Below are 23,632 nucleotides of genomic sequence, written 5' to 3'. Positions count from 1 at the left end.
GACTGTATATATTATTATAAACTGGGTGGTTTGAGCCCTGAATGCTGATTGGCTGACAGCCGTAGTATATCAGAATGTATACCAGGGATATGACAAAACATGTATTTTTACTGCTCTAAAGACGTTGGTAACCAGTTTATAATAGCTATTAGGCACCTCGGGGGTTTGTGATATATGGCGAACGGCTGTATCCAGGAACTCCGCAATGCTTGATGTGTAAGAACAGCCCTTAGCCGTGGTATATTCGCCATCTACCACGCCCCTTCGGACCTCGTTGTTTAATTGAAGATCAGAGCGTGTGGATGAGAAAGTGAGACATCCCACTCGCTTGTGTTCTCTGGTTCAAATAGAGACAATGAACTAAGCAGATCAGACACAGCTGCCACCACGTAAGCAGACCCAAACTGTGAGAACTTTTTATATGGTAAAACGCGTGAGTGGGACATCTTAATTTATCCCCTATCTTTGCAATGGCACCCTCTATCTTCGTGTGTACACAGGGCCGGTGGCTCTGCTAGTGACGAACAATATGGCGCCGGGAGTAGCTCTTGCTTCTGGACCAATCGTTGTCTAAAGTCCCTTATCGGGCAGGATGAACCTATGCGGCCAATATTTAAGGTGAATGTGAAATTGGTTATTTATTAATGAATTAAATGGTGTTGTTTATTACCTACCGCGTCAAATCGTATTTGTGCTATCGCCGTAATTTGGCATGCTAGCTTAGTTAGCTAGCAACGCACAACAAGAAGCCAAGCATGTTCGAAAAGTGTGACTGAGTAGGGCCAGTTATTTAGCTAGGTATCTAACTAGATAGCTATGGCTGTTTGTTACCGCTGGCTACTGTATACAGTTAACGTTAGTTAGCTTGGATGGCTAGCTAACTTTAAATTACTAGCTAAACTAGTTTGATACGTTAACAGGTTTGCGAACCATAATAACCACCGTGGGCATTTTCCTAGCGAAATAAAAAGCTAACGTTTGTCATGTGTCGTGAACAAAATTAATACGTAGATAATTAATTTACTGGTTAACTACGTAACTAGCTAGTTCTTGAGCGCGTTAACTAACTCGCCTAATAATGTCAAACTGGTTTAACCATAACATTACATTACACAGCGCCCCTGCCCTTTTTGGTAGATAGCATTAGCTAGTTAGCCTGCCGTGCCATGTCTTTTCTAGTCAGACCTACATTATAAACCAAACTGAGTCCGGATATCTACCATTAGCTAAATTGGATAACAAACACATTCTGAGGTTTCGACCATTCGTGATTTTTGGAAGCAAGCTACTGTTTCCAGCAAGTCACTGCAGTGAACCTTTCTGTCCACATTAACGTTACTTGCTAACAGTATTCAAAACATGGCTAGCTAAATGGGCCTTATCATTTGTAAAACGCTAGGTGACGTTAGCTACATTCCCATCTGAGTGTTATTGGATTAACCATACAGATGATTTAAATCAAACAAGTAAAGGCAGCATGCCAAATATAACCAAAGATGCCCCTTCTCTAGTCCATGGTATAGCTAACGTAGCCACAATCGTTGGCTGTCGCAAGATGACATTTGGTAAACATACATTCCAGTTAGGCCTGTTTGAGCGCGAGCTTGCTAGATTGACACTTCACTGTGCATGTCTAACGAAATGAAACTAATACTTTTCTGTTTTAATGAACATATGCAGCTACTTTATTTCCGAGGGAAATAGAGAATATTTGGTTGCTCATATTGGGATGTCATAACAAATCGTGCTTTGGCAAGCAAACCAACAGAAACACTGCACCTGCCACACTGGTAGCGCGAGCCCTGTCTATTATTTTTTTCGTAGTCCAATAAATGAGCTACATGGTGGAAGATATCAGGCTAACAACGAGAGTAACGTAAATATATGGCCAATTTTGATTATTTTACGAAATACCAATTTATAATTTGAAAGCGTAGCAATCAATAAAGCTGTGTTTGAGTCTATTGGCACAATGGAATTCGCTATAGTGAGAGGTAGGCTATTGCATAAATAGTCATTTTATTTTTCCGAGCAAATAGTGCTGTTACCATTTGCACTCAGTGGCTAAAAACTACAGCACATCTCTTTCCAGCATGTCAAAATAATACAATCTCCTGTTGCATGTTTTGATTACATTGAGCAGTCAGTGGCAGGGGACACACTTTAATCCCCTTTAGTTTTGTTATTTGTTATTTTTAAATGTGCAATACGGTGCTTTGTTTACTACTGGTCTTAATTTCATATGGTGTATGCTATGCATAAAAGGTAGGGTGTGGGTCTGTATTGATTGACTTAGCTTCTTCTGTTTGTTTATACCCAAGCAGGCAGGCAGAGGCCCTGAAGGCTGACATGACAGGTATGTTTCACACCTCACCTTTGTGGTTCCTTCTTTGTTTTAACCCACAACCCCTTATTACTAGACACTATGCATTGTGGACAATATTGTTTTTGCTGATATTATGGTCTCTTATTTTTTATTTATTTTTTATTTTACCTTTATTTAACTAGGCAAGTCAGTTAAGAACAAATTCTTATTTTCATATTTTATTTTATTAATTTTGATCTTGAAAGCTTTTCCTTTTCTTTAATGTTTTGGAAGTTGATAATCCCCAGACCTGGGACAGACACTGCATATTCCTTTATCATATAAAAAAAAAGATGTATCCGTAATATATATTTGACCAGGTGAGTTGACTGAGAACTTTCTAATTTACAGCAGTGACCCAGGGAATAGTTAAAGGGGATGAATGAGCCAATTGGACCTGGGGATGATTAGTTGGCCATGTTGGTATGAGGGCCAGATTGGGAATTTAGCCAGGACACGGGTTAACAACCCTACTCTTACGATAAGTGCCATGTGATCTTTAATGACCATATAGTCAGGACACCTGTTTAATGTCCCATCCGAAAGACTGCACCATACACAGGGCAATGGTATATTTGATTTCAAATCAGAGGAGAGTGCCTCCTCCAACACCACTTCCAGTCTTATCTTTTCCTAGACCATGTTGCTTTGTGCATAATAGATACATTAACCAGTATATTGGTGTTGAGATCAATGCTGTAGAGGCAGCAGTGGACTTAGGAGATGAGAAAAAATCCCTTGCCTTATTTATCTAAGAAAAGTGAGGAGCGGGGAAACACCAACTTATTTAGGTCTATAATCAATAGCCTAACTGTTAAATGTGCCTGGCTTTCATAAGTCATCCATATATATCTACAGAAATAAGACAGATCATGCTTCTGTTGTCTTTTAAGAGTTTTTTTTTAGTAGCCTACTTATTCCCTGAGCACCAAGCCTCACGCAACTACAGGTGGGATAAACAATTTCAGAAATTTGCCTGTTTTTAGTCTTTGCTATGCTGTATTTAGTGTTTACACTAAACCCTCCTTTTTCTTGATACCCTCATTGTTTATAATAATAAACAAGTAATGTCATTATCATTAATAGGCTTAGTATAGCAGCCTTGTATAACCACCATCAAGGTTATAGGCTATAGGCCTAAGATCGCGGCCTGTTTAGTCTTAATACCGTAACTTACTTAGGCCTATATCTTCATAGTTATGTAGGTTACTGTATCAATCATTTGTACGTGTCATCACACAGCATATGAGTCATTCATGATTTGAAATGCAACTAAGCATTTTAGTTTTAAAATAAAATGACAAAGCAACACTTGAATAATTAGCGTAAACAATAAATAAACCGTTCCATTTCGGAAATTGCATTCACAAATGCATGTGACTGCTTTTAGTCTGTTGTAATAAAGGCTTAAAAAATGTCTCTGGTAGGATTCTAATTTATTTTGTTAAGTTGTTCCAAACTGACAAAAATGATATTGTAGTCTAACAGCACCGGTTTGGCACACATAATATGCATGCAGCGTTTGCTCCTTACCTTTCTTGATCTCCAGTATTTTCCACAATTTGTCAAATTTATGCCACACATCAGACTTCGCCTTTACCTCCTAAGCAACCAGTAAACATTCCCCTGTTTTGAGTTTATTTGTTACGTCCTCTGCATACATTTTGCTTTCATGTGTGTTCGGAGTTTGTTATAACCTATTTATTGATGTGATTATGATATGCTATAGGTCAGGCCCTATTGGTGACGTGCATGCGATGTGTCATGTAAAGAGTGCAAGGGTTGAGGGAATAGAGAATGTCATTCCTTAACAAATTAGGGATTTCGGTAACAGATGGCTTTAATTATGTTCCATCATTAGCAACACGGACAGTGCAATAACTTTTGATGTTCTGTGATGTCACTGCAGCAGGGAGGAGAGAGTGAGAACGGGTGCTAGACACAGTCACTCGTTGTAATTATTTTTTTTAGACGGTGCAGTAATACAGGCACAATCAAATCAATTGGAACTCTTCTGATGGCATCGGCGTTTACCCCAGCTGTCACCGGTTTCATTAATAAGTGCAATAAGTCATCCCCACACTGACCGTACATACATAAGCCAACATCCGCACTGAGCTAAAGGCTACAGCTGCCGCTTTCAAGGATCGTGCCGCTAACCCGGACACGTATAAGAAATCCCGCTATGTCCCCTCAAACAGGCAAAGCGTCAATACAGGACTAAGATCGAATCCTTCTACACCAACTCTGGCACTCGTCAAATGTGGCAGGGCTTGCAAACTATCATGGGGAAAAATCATGGGAGCCGCTAGCTGCCCAGTGACGCGGCTCTGCCAGACGAGCTAAATGCCTTCTATGCAGGCTTCGAGGCAAGCAACACTACACCATGCCTGAGCGCACCAGCTGTTATGGACGAGTGGGATCACGCTCTTCGTAGCTGACGTGAGTAAGACCTTTTTAAACAGGTTAACATTCACAAGGCTGCAGGGCCAGAAGGATTACCAGGACACATACTTGGAGAATGCGCTGACCAGCTGGCAAGTGTCTTCATGGACATTTTAAACCTCTTCCTGACCCAGTCTGTAATACCTGTTTCAAGCTGATCACCATACTGTCTGTGCCCAAGAATGTTCAGGCAACCTGTCTAATTGACTATTGTCCCGTAGCACTCACCTTCTGAACCATTCAGAATATTTTCATTATATATTAACCTACCTAAAGGTTTCTGGCAAGGAACACAAGCATGTTCACCTTTTCTGGCTTTAATAGACTGCGGAGTGGGGTAACAATATTGCCTGCTGTAGGCCTACTGAAGACCCTCATTCCCTCTCCACCATGCCAATGGGTCATCGTCTCCTGATTTACATGTGTTTACATACAATGTGAGCTCTGCTTTGGCTGGCTGTTGCACACCGAGTGTGACTGTTTGCACAGTGATGTCTTCTATGGTGAACATGCACACTCGATCTCAGTTGAAATTGTCCAAAATCACCATTGAAAGAGTCTCGTATCACACTGTAGGCCTACAATGTTTGGTTCCAAATCAACATGCAAGGTTCTCGGTACCAGATATCACCATATGATAGGTTTATATTTATTTCCGCACAAGAAAATACAATATTGTTAAGATTTCCATTGTACTCTAGTGATTACTCTTTTCAGATTGTTTACTGCATTGGTAACACTCCAGCCCTGGATGCAAAAAGGAAATGTCTCTGGTATTAAGTTTAATTCAATCAGAGAAGAGCTATGAAATTGGGAGTTGAAAATGGAGAAGAGGGACAGAAAAGTAATGTTTGGTGAAGTGGTAAAAGAGGATGATAGCAGTGCCGGTTATGTGTGATGGTTGTGAGGCGCTATACCAATTTGACAGTCACAAAACAGGGACTTCAAATAGACATATGGCACGTCAAGGGAACTCTTGCATACTGTTCAGATGGTTAATTGGAAACTGAAGGTTTAACTCCTGCAGAATTAAGCATTTATTTCAGTAAAGTTCTAAATCATACTGTATGTAGGCACAATTTTGACTTGTGTAGAAATATGGTTTCTTTCAGCATCTTGAGAGAATGCAAATGCAATTAGATACTGTCTTTATCAGCATCAAAAGCTGATCGTTTTTTGCAATCAGAAGAAATATGCATCCAAGCCAAACTGAAATCTTATCAGAAACATGTCTCATTTTCACTGCTTTCTATTTCCTTACAAAGGGTCAAACAAATTTTGCACAGAATTATAATTTTTTGTTATTGCATTTTGTCCCCGGTCCCTAAATGTCTTTGCTCCGCGAAGAAGCAGAGATGATGGAGAGAACTTTACAGATGTTAACTGCATTAATTCTATTGATTTGAGTTTCTAGTTAGCAAGGGTTTATTTAGTTTTTGAAATCTCGAGAAACATATGACCGACGAGAAGCTGCATGTACCTAATTATAGACAACTTGACTAACAGCTTACCAAAATGTCAGAAATTATAAGCGGAAATATACTATATCTAAATTAGGAAAAAGTAAAACTGCACCCATGGTCAAAATCGTTTTGCTGTTTCTGACTGTAGCCTACAGCATATTTTCTACATTAGCAGGTTAGGCTCTAGTGCAGGCCTCAGATTTTTCCTTTATCACAAAGTTGGGTGATAACATTCATAAGACTGCTAAATTGACTCTGCAAAATAAATTGCCCTTTTTCAGGACCCTGTCTTTCAAAGATAATTTGTAAAAATCCAAATAACTTCACAGATATTCATTGTAAAGGGTTTAAACACTGTTTCCCATGCTTGTTCAGTGAACCATAATTAATGAACATGCACCTGTGGAACGGTCATTAAGACACTAACAGCTTACAGTCGGTAGGCAATTAACGTCACAGTTATGAAAGCTTAGGACACTAAAGAGGCCTTTCTACTGACTCTGAAAAACACCAAAAGAAAGATGCCCAGGGTCCCTGCTCCTCTGTGTGAACGTGCCTTAGGCATGCTGCAAGGAGGCATGAGTACTACAGATTTGGCCAGGGCAATACATTTGCAATGTCTGAACTGTGAGACGCCTAAGACAGCGCTACAGGAAGACAGGACGGACAGCTGATCATCCTCGCAGTGGCAGATCACGTGTAACAACACCTGCACAGGATCGGTACGTCCGAACATCACACCTGCGGGACAGGTACAGGATGGCAACAACAACTGCCCGAGTTACACCAGGAACGCGCAATCCCTCCGTCAGTGCTCACTGTCCACAATAGGCTGGACTGAGGGCTTGTTGTAAGGCAGGTCCTCACCAGACATCACCGGCAGCAACATTGCCTATGGGCAAAAACCCACCGTTGCTGGACCAGACAGGACTGGCAAAAGGTGCTCTTCACTGACGAGTCGCGGTTTTGTCTCACCAGGGGTGATGGTCGGATTTGCATATATCGTCGAAGGAATGAGTGTTACACCGAGGCCTGTACTCTGGAGCGGGATCGATGTGGTGGGTCCGTCATGGTCTGGGGCGGTGTGTCACAGCATCATTGGACTGACCTTGTTGTCATTGCAGGCAATCTCAATGCTGTGCGCTACAGGGAAGACATCCTCCTCCCTCATGTGGTACTCTTCCTGCAGGCTCATCCTGACAAGACCCTCCAGCATGACAATGCCACCAGCTATACTGCTCTTTCTGTGCGTGATTTCCTGCAAGACAGGAATGTCAGTGATCTGCCATGGCCAGCGAAGAGCCCGGATCTCAATCCCATTGAGCATGTCTGGGAGCTGTTGGATCAGAGGGTGAGGGCTAGGACCATCCCTCCCCCAGAAATGTCCAGGAACTTGCAGGTGCCTTGGTGGAAGAATGGGGTAACATCTCACAGCCAGAACTGGCAAATCTGGTGCAGTCCATGAGGAGGAGATGCACTGCAGTACTTAATGTAGCTGGTGGCCAAACCAGATACTGACTGACTTGATTTTGACCCCCCTTTTGTTCAGGGACACATTATTCCATTTCTGTTAGTCACATGTCTGTGGAACTTGTTCAGTTTGTCTCAGTTGTTGAATCTTATGTTCATAGAAATATTTACACATGTTAAGTTTGCTGAAGATAAATGCAGTTGACTGTGAGGACGTTTCTTTTTTTTGCTGAGTTTAGTTTGTTGGGGTAGCTTTTTAGTTAACTATCTGCATTGACCCTTTTTGCGCTAACTTTTTTTTCAATCATCACATGCGCTGCTACTGTTTACTGTCTGTCACTTTATTCCTATTTATGTGTACATACTGTCTACCTCAATTACTTCGTACCCCTGCACATATTCTTGTTACTGGTATCCCTTTTATATAGCCATAGCCACCATTGTATTCTTCTGGCCCTTCTTTGGACACTGTGTTAACAACCCTCCAGACGAGCTTCAATGCCATACAACTCTCTTTCCGTGGCCTCCAATTGCTCTTAAATACAAGTAAAACTAAATGCATACTCTTCAACCGATCGCTACCTGCCCGCCCGTCCAACATCACTACTCTGGGAGGTTCTGACTTAGAATATGTGGACAACTACAAAAACCTAGGTGTCTGGTTAGACTGTAAACTCTCCTTCCAGACTCATATCAAACATCTTCAATCCAAAGTTAAATCTAGAATTGGCTTCCAATTTCGCAACAAAGCATCCTTCACTCATGCTGCCAAACATACCCTTGTAAAACTGACCATCCTACGGCGACGTCATTTACAAAATATCCTCCAATACCCTACTCAATAAATTGGATGCAGTCTATCACAGTGCCATCCGTTTTGTCACCAAAGCCCCATGCACTACCCACCGTTGCGACCTGTATGCTCTCGTTGGCTGGCCCTCGCTTCATACTCGTCACCAAACCCACTGGCTCCAGGTCATCTACAAGACCCTGCTAGGTAAAGTCCCCCCTTATCTCCGCTCGCTGGTCACCATAGCAGCATTCACCTGTAGCACGCGCTCCAGCAGGTGTATCTCTCTGGTCACCCCCAAAACCAATTTTTCCTTTGGCCGCCTCTCCTTCCAGTTCTCTGCTGCCAATGACTGGAACGGACTACAAAAATCTCTGAAACTGGAAACACTTATCTCCCTCACTAGCTTTAAGCACTAGCTGTCAGAGCAGCTCACAGATTACTGCACCTGTACATAGCCCACCTATAATTTAGCCCAAACAACTACCTCTTTCCCTACTGTATTTATTCATTTTTATTTATTTATTTATTTTGCTCCTTTGCACCCCATTATTTTTATTTCTACTTTGCACATACTTCCACTGCAAATCTACCATTCCAGTGTTTTACTTGCTATATTGTGTTTACTTTGCCACCATGGCCTTTTTTTGCCGTATATAGACTTGTTTCTACTGTATTATTGACTGTATGCTTGTTTTACTCCATGTGTAACTGTGTCGTATGTGTCAAACTGCTTTGCTTTATCTTGGCCAGGTCACAATTGTAAATGAGAACTTGTTCTCAACTTGCCTACCTGGTTAATTAAAGGTTAAATAAATAGCCAAGTTAGCTTTATTCATTGTGGATCTATTGTTACGTGTTTTACTTTTCTATTTTATTTCTCTGCATTGTTGGGAAGGACGTGTAAATAAGCATTTCACTATTAGTCCACACCTGTTTTATGAAGAACGTGATGAATAAAATGTGATTTAATCCATCAGAAGTGTATAAAATATAAGTGAGAGGAGTGCCCATAATGTCCTCCTTTCCCCTAGATTCTAAGCTTGGCGGAGCAGAGGTCTGGACTTCAAGGCAGGCTCTTCAGGACTTGTACCAGAAGATGCTGGTGACTGACCTGGAGTATGCTTTGGACAAGAAAGTGGAGCAAGATCTGTAAGTCCCAGTCTACATTAAATTGGTTGTGTAATTAAACCTATTAGGCAGCCTACTACTATTGCTTCTCTTGCTAGGTCTAGGGATTTTAGCCTCACTTCGTAACAATAAGATGGTCCTAATTTTATAATGGGAAACAATGTTTTGCTGTCTTTCTGAAGATCACATAATTATGTTATGTATTCCTGTTTCATTGCGTCATTTGACCTTACATCAACATACTCTTTAGTCCAATAGTTATCACTCTAGTTGTTGTTATCACATTCCAGGCTGTATCTCATCCGGCTGTGATTGGGCGTCCCAAAGGGCATTGTCCGGGTTTGGCTGGCGTAGGCCATCAATGTAAATAAGAATTTGTTCCTGACTTGCCTAATTAAATAAAAGAAAGTTGTTGAATGACCTTAACTGGATTTTACATTTGTAAGATTGCAAGACAACTGTAAAGAAAGTAGATTAGTAATAACCAGAAGTGTGGACTCAAGTCACTTGACTTGGACTCGAGTCACAAATGTAATGACGTGAGACTATTTGATAGAAAATAAAATAACTTGGTACACAACATTTACTTGAGACCAATGTTCCCTCTAAACTGTGCGCTGCTCACCCGGGGCTGCTGTGCAGAATAAATATCAGCCCCCGCAGAGGAGCATGACAGTTGACACTGGCAGCATTTCCATTTACTGTTGGAATTGTGATCGGATCAATGCAATATTAGCCACTTTCAATGCAACATAAACTATGAAATACTTAGTATGCAAAACGTAACTATGCAAGACAATTTTGTCATAGACCGAACACATCGGAGAAGGATTCTATTGATTTGACAGGCATGACTCGGGGCCTGTACTCTACGCAGACCGGTGCGCCATAACCAATCAGAGCTGCAGTAGGCCAAGCGTCACATCTGGAGGAAACCTGGCACCATCCCTACGGTGAAGCATGGTGGTGGCAGCATCAGGATCGAGGGAAAGATGAACGGAGCATAGTACAGAGATCCTTGACGAAAACCTGCTCCAGAGCACTCAGGACCTCAGACTGGGGGCGACGGTTCAACTTCCAACAAGACTACAACCCTAAGCACACAGCCAAGACAATGCAGGAGTGGCTTCAGGACAAGTCTCTGAATGTCCTTGAGTGGCCCAGCCAGAACCCGGACTTGAACCCGATCAAACATCTCTGGAGAGACCTGAAAATAAATATGCAGCAACGCTCCCCATTCAACTTGACAGAGCTTGAGAGGATCTGCAGAGAAGAATGGGAGTAACTCCCCCAAATGCAGTTGTGCTAGGCGTGTAGCGTCATACCCAAGAAGACTCGAGGCTGTAATCGCTGCCAAAGGTGCTTCAACAAAGTACTGAGTAACGGGTCTGAATACTTATGTTAATGTGATTTCCGTATTTATACATTTCCAAAAATTCATTAATTTGTTTTTGCTTTGTTATTATGGGGTATTGTGTGTAGATTGATAAGGGGAAAAAATCTAATCCATTTTAGAAGAAGGCTGTAACATAACTTTGGAAAAAGTTGGGGTCTGAGTACTTTTGCGAAATGCACTGTACATACCATTTTTTTATTTTTTTTATACCTTTTTTTTTAAAATCATGTTTCTAGCATAGGCCTACGGTATTGCACAAATTTATTGTTTAAAAAAACATATTTTTGTTTCTGAAGATTGTAAGTGTTTGTTGACCAATGACTATTCATCAGCGTGAGCGCAAATCCATAAAACCCAGTAGGATTATGTTTTATATTATCTATATAAACATTATGTAATAGATAAGAAAACTACTACGGACACTTATTTGCCAGAACAGTGACGCTAAGCTACCTGCCAATTTCATTGATCATTTTTATATAGCCTGGTGGCTACTGGCTATGTCTGAAGATAGTTGTAACATTGCACTGCCTTCAATATTATGTGATGAATGTTGCATTCTGGAGAAATTAAGATCTTGTTGATGATAGGGGCTACCTGGGGGAGGTGTCAAAGTTTGAGGATCACGGAGCTAGCGACTGGATTGCTGTACAGCTATAGAATTGGATGCAGCTGCATTATGATATTGTAGGGAGAGAGGATTGCCACATATGCAGCTCCTAAAAATGTTTTGCTAATCAAGAATGTGAACTGTTTACTTTGCAGGCTCTCCAGCAATGGGTCATCGAGCAACAATTACTACTAGCATAGGCGTACTGGTCTTTTGTTTTGAAATTGCTTATTTACTTAACCATTTGGAATTTGTTAACATTTATTATTACGTGATCAAAATATTTTGTAGACAATGAAAAGGGCTGTCTGGTAGCCTCAGTAGACAAATATTGTTTTATTGACAGGACTTGTGTGACTTGACTTGCTCTTAGAATGCTCGACATGGACTTGAATCGAGACTTGACCCGGTCTACTTAAGACTTGGACCTTGTGACTTAAGACTTGCTTGTGACTCAAAGTAGTGACTTGGTCCCACATCTGGTAATAACTGTGAAGTGAGTCAATTTGCTCTCAAGCACAATACAACTATTGTACTGTTGGAAGTAGATGTATTATCATCAGCTGTTTGACTCTGAAACAAGAAAGTATACTTAGATTTTCTCACCTCATTTTTCAGCTGGAATCATGCTTTTAAGAATCAAATAACAACACTACAGAGTCAAGCCAAGAACAGAGCCAACCCCAATAGAAGTGAGGTGCAGGCCAATCTGTCCTTGTTTCTCGAGGCAGCTAGTGGATTTTACACACAAGTAAGTTGCAACTAGAAGGTAGGTTAACGTTTTTGAAGAATCTTAGTTTTTGGCCAAACCTTATTTGCCAGCTCTGCAGATATACAGTTGAAGTTTACATACTTAGGTTGGAGTCATTTAAAACTCTTTTTTTTTTACCACACCACAAACTTCTTGTTAACCGACTTGCCAAAGCTACAGTTTGTTAGGACATCTACTTTGTGCATGACACAAGTCATTTTCCCAACAATTGTTTACAGAGATTATTTCACATAACTCACTGTATCACAATTCCAATGGGTCAGAAGTTTACATATACTAAGTTGACTGTGCCTTTAAACAGCTTGGAATATTCCAGAAAATGATGTCATGGTTTTAGAAGCTGCTAATTGACATCATTTGAGTCAATAGGAAGTGTACCTTCAAACTCTGTGCCTCTTTGCTTGACATCATGAGAAAATCATCTGGTTCATCCTTGGGAGCAATTTCTAAACGCCTGAAGGTACCACGTTCATCTGTACAAACAATAGTATGCAAGTATGAACACCATGTGACCACGCAGCCATCATACTGCTCAGGAAGGAGACGCATTCTGTCTTCTGGAGATGAACGTACTTTGGTGCGAAAAGTGCAAATCAATCCCAAAACAACAACAAAGGACCTTGTGAAGATGTTGGTGGAAAAGGGTACAAAAGTATCTATATCCACAGTACGAGTCCTATATCGACACAACCTGAAAGGCAGCTCAGCATAGAAGAAGCCACTGCTCCAAAACCTCCATTAAAAAGCCAGACTTATGGTTTGCAGCTGCACATGGAGAAATGTCCTCTAGTCTGATGAAACAAAAATAGAACTGTTTGGCCATAATGACCATTGTTATGTTTGGAGGAAAAAGGGGGAGGCTTGCAAGCCGAAGAACACCATCCCAACCGTGAAACACGGGGATGTTAGCGTCATGTTGTGGGGGTGCTTTGCTGCAGGAGTGACTGGTGCGCTTCACAAAATAGACAGCATCATGAGGTAGGAAAATTGTGGATATATTGGAGCAACATCTCAAGACATCAGTCAGGAAGTTAAAGCTTGGTCGCAAATGGGTCTTCCAAATGGACAATGACCCCAGGGATACTTCCAAAGTTGTGCCAAAATGGCTTAAGGACAACAAAGTCATGGTATTGGAGTGGCCATCACAAACCCTGACCTCAATCCCATAGAAAATGTGTGGGCAGAACTGAAAAAGCACGTGCGAGCAAGGAGGCCTACAAACCTGACTCAGTTACACCAGCTCTGTCGGGAGGAATGGGACAAAATTCACGCAACTTATTGTGGGAAGCTTGTGGAAGGCTACCCAAAACGTTTGACCCAAGTGAAACAATTTAAAGGCAATGCTACCAAATACTAATTGAGTGTATGTAAACTTCTGACCCACTGGGAATGTGATGAAATAAATAAAATCTGAAATAAATTCTCTCTACTATTATTGACATTTCACATTCTTAAAATAAAGTGGTGATCCTAACTGACCTAAAACAGGGCATTTTTACTAGGATTAAATGTTATGAATTGTAAAACGGAGTTTAAATGTATTTGGCTTAGGTGTATGTAAACTTCCAACTTCAACTGTATGTCTAGAATTTATTAAGTAAGCAGTTCATCATATTGACATAATGTTAATCCGAATACAAATGATGCTGGATATTTTTTAATCTCAATGTCGAAATGACAGAAGCAAAACCCGTCAACTCTTAGTAACTTGACCCTTTCCTCTAACAGTTACTACAGGAGCTGTGTACCGTGTTCAACGTGGATTTGCCGTGTCGTGTGAAATCATCTCAGCTTGGAATTATCAGCAATAAACAGACCAACCCCAGCACCATTGTAAAACCCCAACCTAGCTCTTGCTCTTATATCTGCCAGCATTGTCTTGTCCACCTTGGCGACATTGGTGAGTTTTCACACTACAAAATAATTTCACTGGGCAGGTCATTTTGAGGTCAATATTTTATCAGCCTCCCAATCAGTGCTTTGAGCAGTTTTTCTTATCTCCTTTCTCCTCCCTTCAAGCACGATATCGCAACCAAACCAGCCAGGCAGAGTCCTATTACAGACATGCAGCTCAACTTGTCCCCTCAAATGGTAAGTACTTACAAAGGTTTTAATGTACAGTATTTGTTTACTGGTACACAGAGCATCAATGTACTTCTTTGCAACTTCCAAAATCTCACCTGATAAGAAAATAATTTCAGCATATGAAATCTTTTGTTAACCTGATAATTTCACTAATGTCCCAATGTCTTTCTCCTTCAACAGGTCAGCCTTACAATCAGCTGGCCATCCTGGCCTCCTCTAAAGGGGACCACCTCACAACGATATTCTACTACTGCAGGAGCATCGCCGTCAAGTTCCCTTTCCCTGCAGCCTCCACCAACCTGCAGAAAGCTCTCACTAAAGCTATTGAAAGGTATCATTGAGTGTTTTTATTATAGCCTCATTTCAACCACTCTTTTCACAAGGTGTTATGCTTAGCTGTGTTTATTTTCCCACCTTTATCAACCATCATTTGGGAAGGGACTAATGAGTGTGATGTCCTCAACCTCTAGCACTTAGCCATCCCGGATCCGGGATCGTGAATACAGCCTCAAGCTCATTACCATAACGCACCGTTAACTATTCATGAAAATCGCAAATTAAATTAAATAAATATGCTAGCTCTCAAGCTTAGCCTTTTGTTAACATCACTGTCATCTCAGATTTTCAAAATATGCTTCTCAACCATAGGAAAACAATCATTTGTGTAACAGTAGCTAGCTAGCGTAGCATTTAGCGTTAGCGTTAGCATTCAGCAGGCAACATTTTCACAAAAACCAGAAAAGCATTCAAATAAAATAATTTACCTTTGAAGAACTTCAGATGTTTTCAATGAGGAGACTCTATTAGATAGCAAATGTTCAATTTTTCCTGAAAGATTATTTGTTTAGGAGAAATCGCTCCGTTTGGTGCGTCACGTTTGGCTACCAAAAAAAAACGAAAATCCAGTCATCAAAACGCCTAACTTTTTTCCAAATTAACTCCATAATATTGACTGAAACATGGCAAACGTTGTTTAGAACCAATCCTCAAGGTGTTTTTCACATATCTCTTCGATTATATATAGTTCGTGGAAGTGTGCTTTCTCTCCTGAAACCCAGGAGAAAATGCCCGCAACTGAAGATTACGCACCAATTTAGACAAAGGACACCGGGCGGACCCCTGGAAAATGTAGTCTCTTATGGCCAATCTTCCAATGATATGCCTACAAATACGTCACAATGCTGCAGACATCTTGAAGAAACGACAGAAAGGGCAGGCTCGTTCGTGGTGCATTCACAGCCATATAAGGAGACAATGGAAAACAGAGCTTCAGAAGTTCTGCTCATTTCCTTTTTGAAGTTTCATCTTGGTTTCGCCTGTAGCATGAGTTCTGTGGCACTCACAGATAATATCTTTGCAGTTTTGGAAACGTCAGACTGTTTTCTTTCCAAAGCTGTCAATTATATGCATAGTCGAGCATCTTTTCGTGACAAAATATTGCGCCTAAAATGGGCACGTTTTTTTATCCAATAATGAAATAGCGCCCCCATAGACTCAACTGGTTTTAACAGGTGTTTATCAGCCAGCTGGTTTACAGTAGGGATGGGCATTGGGAATTCTTTTACTGTTTTGAGTATTCACAGAATGTTTTTCTGAGCACTCGAATGAAAATAAGTATTTTTAGAATACAAGGCCTGCACTGGAAAATATTTGGTGCAGTTATCTATATTCCAACAATGCCTAATTTATCGTAACATTACAGAAAATAAATCCTAATAGCTACATTTCCATATATATTTCATAAACTATTGCCATTTTAAAGAAACTCCACCCACAAACAATATTTGGTATTTGTTTTATTAGTCCATTGTTGATATAGTCCCAAAATGTCTTGGATGTCAGTCACGTTTTCAATATGTGTAACTTTCCAAATGCAGGAAGTAGCATATCTTGAAGATGTGATTGAGGACATGCAAAACATATCATTTTAAGATTAGTTCATTGAAACCAACTGGTTATATTATATCATGGAACACAATCTTCAAAAAGGCATTAACCTCCACAGTGGTGCTTGCTTGTAGAAGCTGATGGCTGTGGAATGGCATAACCTTGTGTTAATTTAGCAGACAAGACGCTCTTATTTCCCGAGCCCTTATCACAGTCAAGACACACCTGTTATAGTAAAAATACATGATGTAATATAACAGAATATTTTTCCAAGTGAAAAAAGTTGCCAGTGCGTAGTGATGCGCATCTCGTGTCTGGAACACTTCTTAAGAGTCATCATTTGAAATGGAGTTGATATACTCCATTGATATACAGTTGATATACAAAGCCTCGGCTAACCAATTCTAAATGGCACTGCCAGTTAGCAAAGTAGCCTAAGCAGAAAAAAGACAGAACAATTATCCCAAAACTGTATCTTGTTTTTGGAACATATTTCCCTACTTTAATCAACAAGTCCATTTAGAATTTCTGAAACTGTCATTTGGCAAGAGATCTAGCTTGTGCTAGATGCTTGTTTTCTTAGGCATTTATTACTGTAGGACTAACTGGAGCTTGTGCGTGGACTTTGCACGCGTGTGTAGAGGGAGCGGTCGGAACGCTATTGAGTGAGCGACATGGAGGTGAAAGGGCATTTAGCGAGAGTGGTGCTATGTTTTTGTTGTGCCACGCAAATGCACATGCACAAATGTAACACTAAAGTCAAAGCAAATTAACGTGGTCTTCAAGACATTTGGGCAGCCACAGCACATTCCACCAAATAGTTTTGCAGTATTTTTTTATTTTCTCTGGTTAAAGACCGAGTTTTGACGTCCGTTCAAATACTCGATTACTCAAGTCCATCCCTAGTTTACATTGTGTGGACTTGAGAGAGGAGTTGAATTTGTTGTATACATGCTTAATCCCAGTCTTATCTTCAGCCACGATGAGGTCAAAACAAAGTGGAGTATGTCAGATTTCATCAAGGCCTTCATCAAGTTCCACGGTCACGTTTACCTGAGCAAGAGTTTGGAGAAGCTCAACAACCTGAGGGAGAAGCTGGAAGAGCAGTTTCAGGTAAAGATTTCAACTTAAAAGTAAAGTTTAAATCCTTTGACGGTGAACTAAGGATAGAGCGATCTTGGATATGTACTTCTCTATGAAAGTCTTTGCATTACTGCACTTAACAAGCTATGGGCTGGTTTCCCAGACACTGATTAAGCCTGTACTGGACTGAAAAGCTTTCTCAATGGAGATTCTCCACTGAAATAGCTTTTTAGTCCAGGACTTGGCTTAATCTGTGTCTGAAGCTACCCCAATTCCATATATTTAAAATCGCTTAAACATGGTTTATTTTATTTTTTTGCAGAGGCTGATTCGACAGAAAGCCTTCAGCTCCCAGCAGCTGGTCCACATCACGATTATCAACCTGTTTGAGCTGCACCATCTGAGGGACTTTGGCAACGAAGCAGATGACCAGAGCTTCAGCTCCGATGAGCAAATCGGATGGTTCCAACTTCTCGGCCTCTTCAGTATGTCCCCAACTCCAATTGTTTCTCAATATGCATGAGACGATTCACCTTGTGGTTGACATGCCTGTTCGTGGTTATGCAGTTTTTAGTGTGTTACTTTCTATGTTTAAAAATCTGGAAGTACTGACAATGGATTTGATAACCTGCATCTTAGATGTAATTGTATTAACTGCAAGGCCCAGCTAGCAGATAGTCTCAAATGCTTTTCTCAACCGCATAGTCTATCAGATGTCACCACTCTTTGTCGAATTAGAATGACAGAATTGGATTTACTTGTGGTGGTATTTTATTGCCCTCTTCCTTTCAGTGTCATTTCTGGGTATCATGTGTAGCCAAGCATTACTGAATAAGAACCGAGGAGAGGAGATCATGGGAGAATGTCCACTGCCGGCCATCAAGGTGTCTCTGGACTGGCTCAAACTGCGATCCACTGTTTTTCAGGACAGTGCTGTGAACAAACGACAGTAGTATGTTTTTCACTTTCTATGTCAACATTTGCCCTCCAGGTGTCATATTTTAGTTTAATACATTCTGCTTCTCTGGTGTTGTAGCGTATTCTATTGTTTACTCATTTTTGGACCCTTTCTTTTAGATCTTAGCAATAACAGGAATATTTGTATTTTTGTATTATCTGCATTTTAGTTAAAAGATTTTGCTCTTATTTCACCTCAGTGTTTGGCCTTGGCTGGTGTCCATTCTGAACAGTTTCCAACCGAAGGAAGATGATGTTTCCTGTGCATCAGGTAATGCCCATTTGAAATCTCTGCTTTGATACTCATTCTTGGTTAGAGCTCAAATTTAGTTGATTGTCTCTAATGTCCCTTATCTGTTTTCCAGTGACTCCACTTCCAGAGGAGTTTGAACTGCAGGGGTTTCTGGCTCTCCGGCCAGCTCTACGGTACTTGCATTACTTACCCTTTTGTCTCAGCCTGTCCTCCATATAGACTGTGTGGTTGTGTGCATAGCATGTTCCATGTTCTCTTGTATTAACCCTGGTCTGTTTTGGTATACCCCTTTCCCAGGATCCTTGACTTCACTAAAGGCCACCAGGGCGTTGCTGTGGACAAGGAGGGTCTGCCAGTCCGTGCCCGTCACCAGAGGCTCATCAGTCTAGGGAAATGGGTGGCAGACAACCAACCAGGGTGAGTCTTCAACTCTCTACCCACTACTGTTTTAAAGACTTATTATGAACTACCACATCATACCGCCAATATAAAAAATGTTTTAATCTTTGAATAATGGCCTGCTTTTCTAAGATGCAACGGTCTCTCTTTACCTTCGCACTACTGATTTATTAGGCATTTTCACACTGCCCCTTAGCCCTGGGCTAAGGAAGATTTTAGCCCCAAGGCCAAGTGAGTGTCCACACTTGCTCATTCTAAAATGAGCTAGCACCAACCTTAGCCCAGGGCTAGCTGGCCCTGCTCTGGAGCAGGGTGAGCACTGACTTTTTGGGGCTAGCCCCAGCAACATGGTGCCAAAAATAGCCAGTGTGAAACAGGGTCAAGAACAACGCATAGAATTTTCACTGTCCAATCACAAAAGCTGCACTTTCATATAATTTGCATTTGCCTGTGATGTGTTCTGCACAGTATTTTAATAAGTACATGTATACTATTTCATCCTCGTGGATAAAACCTGTCAATTAAAAAAATGAATAATAATTAGTGAAAGAACATTGGTTACTATGGCTAACAAAAATGGTTGCTATGCAGGCTGGCTAACTGCAGGATTTTTGGAGTCTACTTCGCCTCCTGTAGTTCGACTCCCAAAACACGCTGAAATGGCTGCGTACACACCACCTCGTTATTTGAGACCTACTAGGAAGACATTTACATTCAGGAGGACTGACATGAGTATGAGCTTGCCCTATTGCTCAGCAACTTAGCCTATAAAAAGCCTATTTTGTTTGAATATAGGTGATGTGTAGGAACTAGAATATTTAAGTGATATTTTGTCATTATTATCCAAACGTGTGTTATTCCAGAGGAGTAATCGCACAGGATCAGTTTTTCCAAACTGCTCCTTGTAATTCTTAATTTATTCACCTTTAATTGACTTTTTTATTGTAGCCATGAATATATTTCAACGTCATGTCTAGACTATATAATATGCTACACTGGTAACTTGTGCTTGGCTGCCAAAGGTGTCCCCATAATATTTAAATTGATGAAGTGTGATCCTAATAATTATTTTAGGGATCCATGGTAGACGTCCTTCCTGCTGAATCATATTTGCACTTGACTGTTTATGAATGAGAAAATAAACTGGCCATTTCCAAAAAGTTTACCTGGGATTCCCTGCTTTGCGATCTATTGCCTAGGACGGTGATCTAAAACCGACTAAGGCAAATCATTTCCTCCGTTGCAAAAATACTAAATCTTACGAGACGAGCAGTCGATTCCTAGCAGAATCGATGCTTGACACCCAGAAATGGGAATCGACACCGGGAGTTGATGGGTTGAGTGTCAATTTTTTTTCTCTTCTTCCCACCACTACGCTTAGCTAGCCAACTGAAGGCAGTCAAACTCTACAGCTGGAAGGGCAGCAAAGCAAACACTCTATTTTCGTCTCTTATCATAACTTTTCTATTGACATTTAATTGGATATAGTTATCCATGATAATATTGTTGCATGATTTGATTTGGATGAGAAAAGTTGATGTCTCATCCATGCACAGCATTCGCTGTACATGGGCGATATCGCATGTCAAAAGTGACAGATTATTTCCCGAGGTCGGACAGGCAGATTATCATGAAATGATTGGCTAGAAGCAAAATAATGAGGAAGTAATGTGTTTAATAAATACCATATTAACATTGGTCACGTGTTTGTCCGTAAGCCCATGGCTTTGGAATACAAGTGTGACTCCTCAGCCCATGGCTGAAGCTTAGCCCAGGGTTAATAATAGTGGTGCACGACTCCATGATTTTTGTAGTCGATTCTGACTCCTGTGGTTAGAGTCGACCGAGTGAACTCTTGCTCGACTCCCAAAACGGATGCGCACTCACCACCTCATTCTTCCCGGAAGGTAGCCGGGATGTAGCCTAGTGGTTAGAGCGTTGGACTAGTAACCGGAAGGTTGCAAGATCGAATCCCTGAGCTGACAAGGACTAAATCTGTCGTTATGCCGCTGAACAAGGCAGTTAACCCACTGGTCCTAGGCCGTCATTGAAAATAAGAATGTGTTCTTAACTGACTTGCCTAGTTAAATAAGAAAGTAAATAAAATTGCGGCGTTCTACTAGGAAGACAACATTTGCGTTCTAGAGGACTGACATGAGTATGATTTTGCCCTATTGCTCATCAACTTAGCCTATAAAAGGCCAACTTTGTTTGAATATAGGTGATGTGTAGGAATTGGTATACTTTAATATACTTTTGATTAATTTACAATGCTTTGCTAGGCAAGACATTGCGAGATGCAGATAACCAAGATATACGCACGGTTTCGTCTGTCTACCTGCCCCGATCCTCTCTCCCTCGCTGGCTCGCCTGCTCTTTCTCCTTGCTATGCAAAACGCTAGTGTGTGTTCGGTCTGTTGCGTGTAGAATAGCTCAGCCTACTTTAGTTAACTTTCACGAGACATTGCCTACATCTTTTGATTATCGATGCACAGTTCTGTCTGCATGGTGGCCTGGCTGTGCCCCTCCCATTTCTCTCTCTCCCTCGCTCGCTCTTTCTTTTCTGTGAAAGATGTGAGAGTTTGTTTTCGAAGTAGACTATGACAACTAGTTTCCTCCATTGAAGAAAATACAGAATCTTAAGAGTCGATTCCTAGTGGATTGACGCTTGACAACCAGAAATGGGAGTCGACGGGCAAGGAATTGATTATTTTGGAGTCGACTCCCCACCTCTAGTTAACAAATGCTTGTGTAAACACAGGTTAAGCTAGCCCAGGGACAGTCTTAGCCTGGGTCTAAGATAGCCCAAAATTAAGAACAATGCAGTGTGAAAAGACCTATTATGAACTAAACTACCACATGCACCAATATGTCAGTAGTTTCCATCTTACTTGAATAGCCTACAAGATGCAACAGTATGTGACAATGCCTGTGGCTGTGTATTCCAGGCTGATTCAGTACAAGTTCAGCGACAGTCTGCTGTTGTTCATCACTGACATTGAGGAGCTCACAATTGAGGAGCCCCAGGAGAAGGATGCCCCTGTGCTCCAGGAGTCCTCCAATGGAGAGCAGACTCCCAACGAGGGCAACATGGGTCTGAAGTCAGTCCTATCCATGGGCAAGACCCAGAACAGTGTGTTGGAGATTGGCGAGAGACCCGTGGTGACTTTCAAGGAGAACATCAAGCCCCAGGAGCAGAGCAGGGAGCCCAGCCGCAACCAGCACCATAAGGATGCAGGGAAGGAACGGAGGGACTTCGGCAAAGGTAACGGAGTGCTGGGAAAAGGAGAGCAGAAGAGGGATGGAAAGAGGAAGAGTGAGGTGAAGAAGAACAGCCATGAGAAGGCCGCAGATGCAGGGAAACAGGTAGAACGAATGCATTGTTTTTCTTTCTAAAGGTGGGATTTATTCTGTGATTGTATGTATGTATGCGTCCCAAATGACACCCTATTCCCTATATCGTGCTTTACTTTTGACCAGAGCCCTATGGGATCTATTTAGGACGCAGACATGTTTACTGGAGTTTTTACTACCTACTGACCCATAGTTTGTGTGTCTCGGTGCAGGTGAAAGCCCAGCCGGAGATGAGGACACCCGTGTCTGAGGCCCGGAAGACTCCAGTCACTCAGACCCAGACTACCTGCTCCTCCCAGTTCATCCCCATCCACCACCCAGGAGCCTTCCCTCCCCTGCCCAGCCGACCAGGTACCAGCACCACCTTTCACAGTGATCACATACCTAGATTGAACAGTTTTACACTTAAAAGATTTTTAGATCTAAGAGTAGCGAATAACCCTCTCTATTTTATGTGTAAACTGTTTGCAGTTCAATTGTATTCTGCCATTTAAATTCATTAAACTAACTTGATGTTGAACTTTTCAGGTTTCCCTTCTCCGTCTTATGTGATCCCTCCTCCTGTGGCGTTCTCCATGAACCCTGGCTTCACCTTCTCTACAGGCATGTCTGTCTCCGGGCCATTCCTACAGCCGGTCGCCCACCCTCAGCAGCCTGGCGCCCAGCAGGTAAAGGGAGACATTCTGCTCAACTCTAAGGGCAAGATTCCCAGACACAGATTAATCCTAATCCTGGACTCAAAAGCATTTTCATTGGAGAATCTGTAGGCTGAATTTGTCTGGGAAACCAGTCCTATAACCTCTTATGTAAGCAAATGAAAGTGCTTGGAACCAAAAAACAATCACACAAAAAAATGAATGACAACTTTTATTTTTATTTTTATGGGACCTACCAGGTCCAGGCTGGGAAGCCGTCGCACATTCCATACAGCCAGCAGAGGCCAGCAGGGCCGGGGGCCATGAACCAGGGGCCCCCCCAGGGCCAACAGGGTCCTCCCCAGCAGCAGCCCTCCCAGGCCCAGCAGTCCATGCAGCAGTCGGTGCAGCTTCAGGCTTTGGCCCAACAACAGCAGCAGCAGTCGCCCACTAAGCCTGTGCAGCCAGTACAGCTGGGCAAAAGCCCACCTCACCATCCAGGGATGCATCAGGTAAATTATAAATCACAGTAGTTCT

The 23,632-nt window shown here is 41.6% G+C and overlaps 1 protein-coding gene across 6 annotated transcripts in view; it reads left to right on the top strand.

Annotated features, from left to right (window-relative positions):
* The first annotated feature begins 234 nt into the window (after nt 1-234).
* The window catches only part of LOC110530300 (protein SMG7), a 29,822-nt gene continuing 6,424 nt past the window's right edge, over nt 235-23,632 (top strand). For 3 of the 6 annotated variants that reach the window (XM_036985923.1, XM_036985924.1, XM_021613220.2), the window contains exons 1-18: nt 235-389; nt 501-618; nt 2,322-2,356; nt 9,568-9,685; nt 12,289-12,421; nt 14,171-14,342; nt 14,462-14,533; nt 14,708-14,858; nt 17,392-17,527; nt 17,820-17,982; nt 18,290-18,449; nt 18,655-18,725; nt 18,820-18,880; nt 19,005-19,124; nt 22,055-22,472; nt 22,673-22,811; nt 22,989-23,128; nt 23,356-23,607. In XM_036985923.1, coding sequence (XP_036841818.1) covers nt 593-618; nt 2,322-2,356; nt 9,568-9,685; nt 12,289-12,421; nt 14,171-14,342; nt 14,462-14,533; nt 14,708-14,858; nt 17,392-17,527; nt 17,820-17,982; nt 18,290-18,449; nt 18,655-18,725; nt 18,820-18,880; nt 19,005-19,124; nt 22,055-22,472; nt 22,673-22,811; nt 22,989-23,128; nt 23,356-23,607 — 2,367 coding nt within the window. In that variant the 5' untranslated portion in view covers nt 235-389; nt 501-592. Of the gene's footprint in view, nt 407-500; nt 619-2,321; nt 2,357-9,567; nt 9,686-12,288; nt 12,422-14,170; nt 14,343-14,461; nt 14,534-14,707; nt 14,859-17,391; nt 17,528-17,819; nt 17,983-18,289; nt 18,450-18,654; nt 18,726-18,819; nt 18,881-19,004; nt 19,125-22,054; nt 22,473-22,672; nt 22,812-22,988; nt 23,129-23,355; nt 23,608-23,632 lie in introns of all 6 variants that reach the window. The other 3 variants (XM_021613222.2, XM_036985922.1, XM_036985921.1) reach the window with 3 other exon arrangements.

Source organism: Oncorhynchus mykiss, chromosome 8 (assembly GCF_013265735.2).
Source record: "Oncorhynchus mykiss isolate Arlee chromosome 8, USDA_OmykA_1.1, whole genome shotgun sequence".
Lineage (NCBI taxonomy): Eukaryota > Metazoa > Chordata > Actinopteri > Salmoniformes > Salmonidae > Oncorhynchus > Oncorhynchus mykiss.
This window is presented reverse-complemented; position numbering and strand designations above follow the sequence as displayed.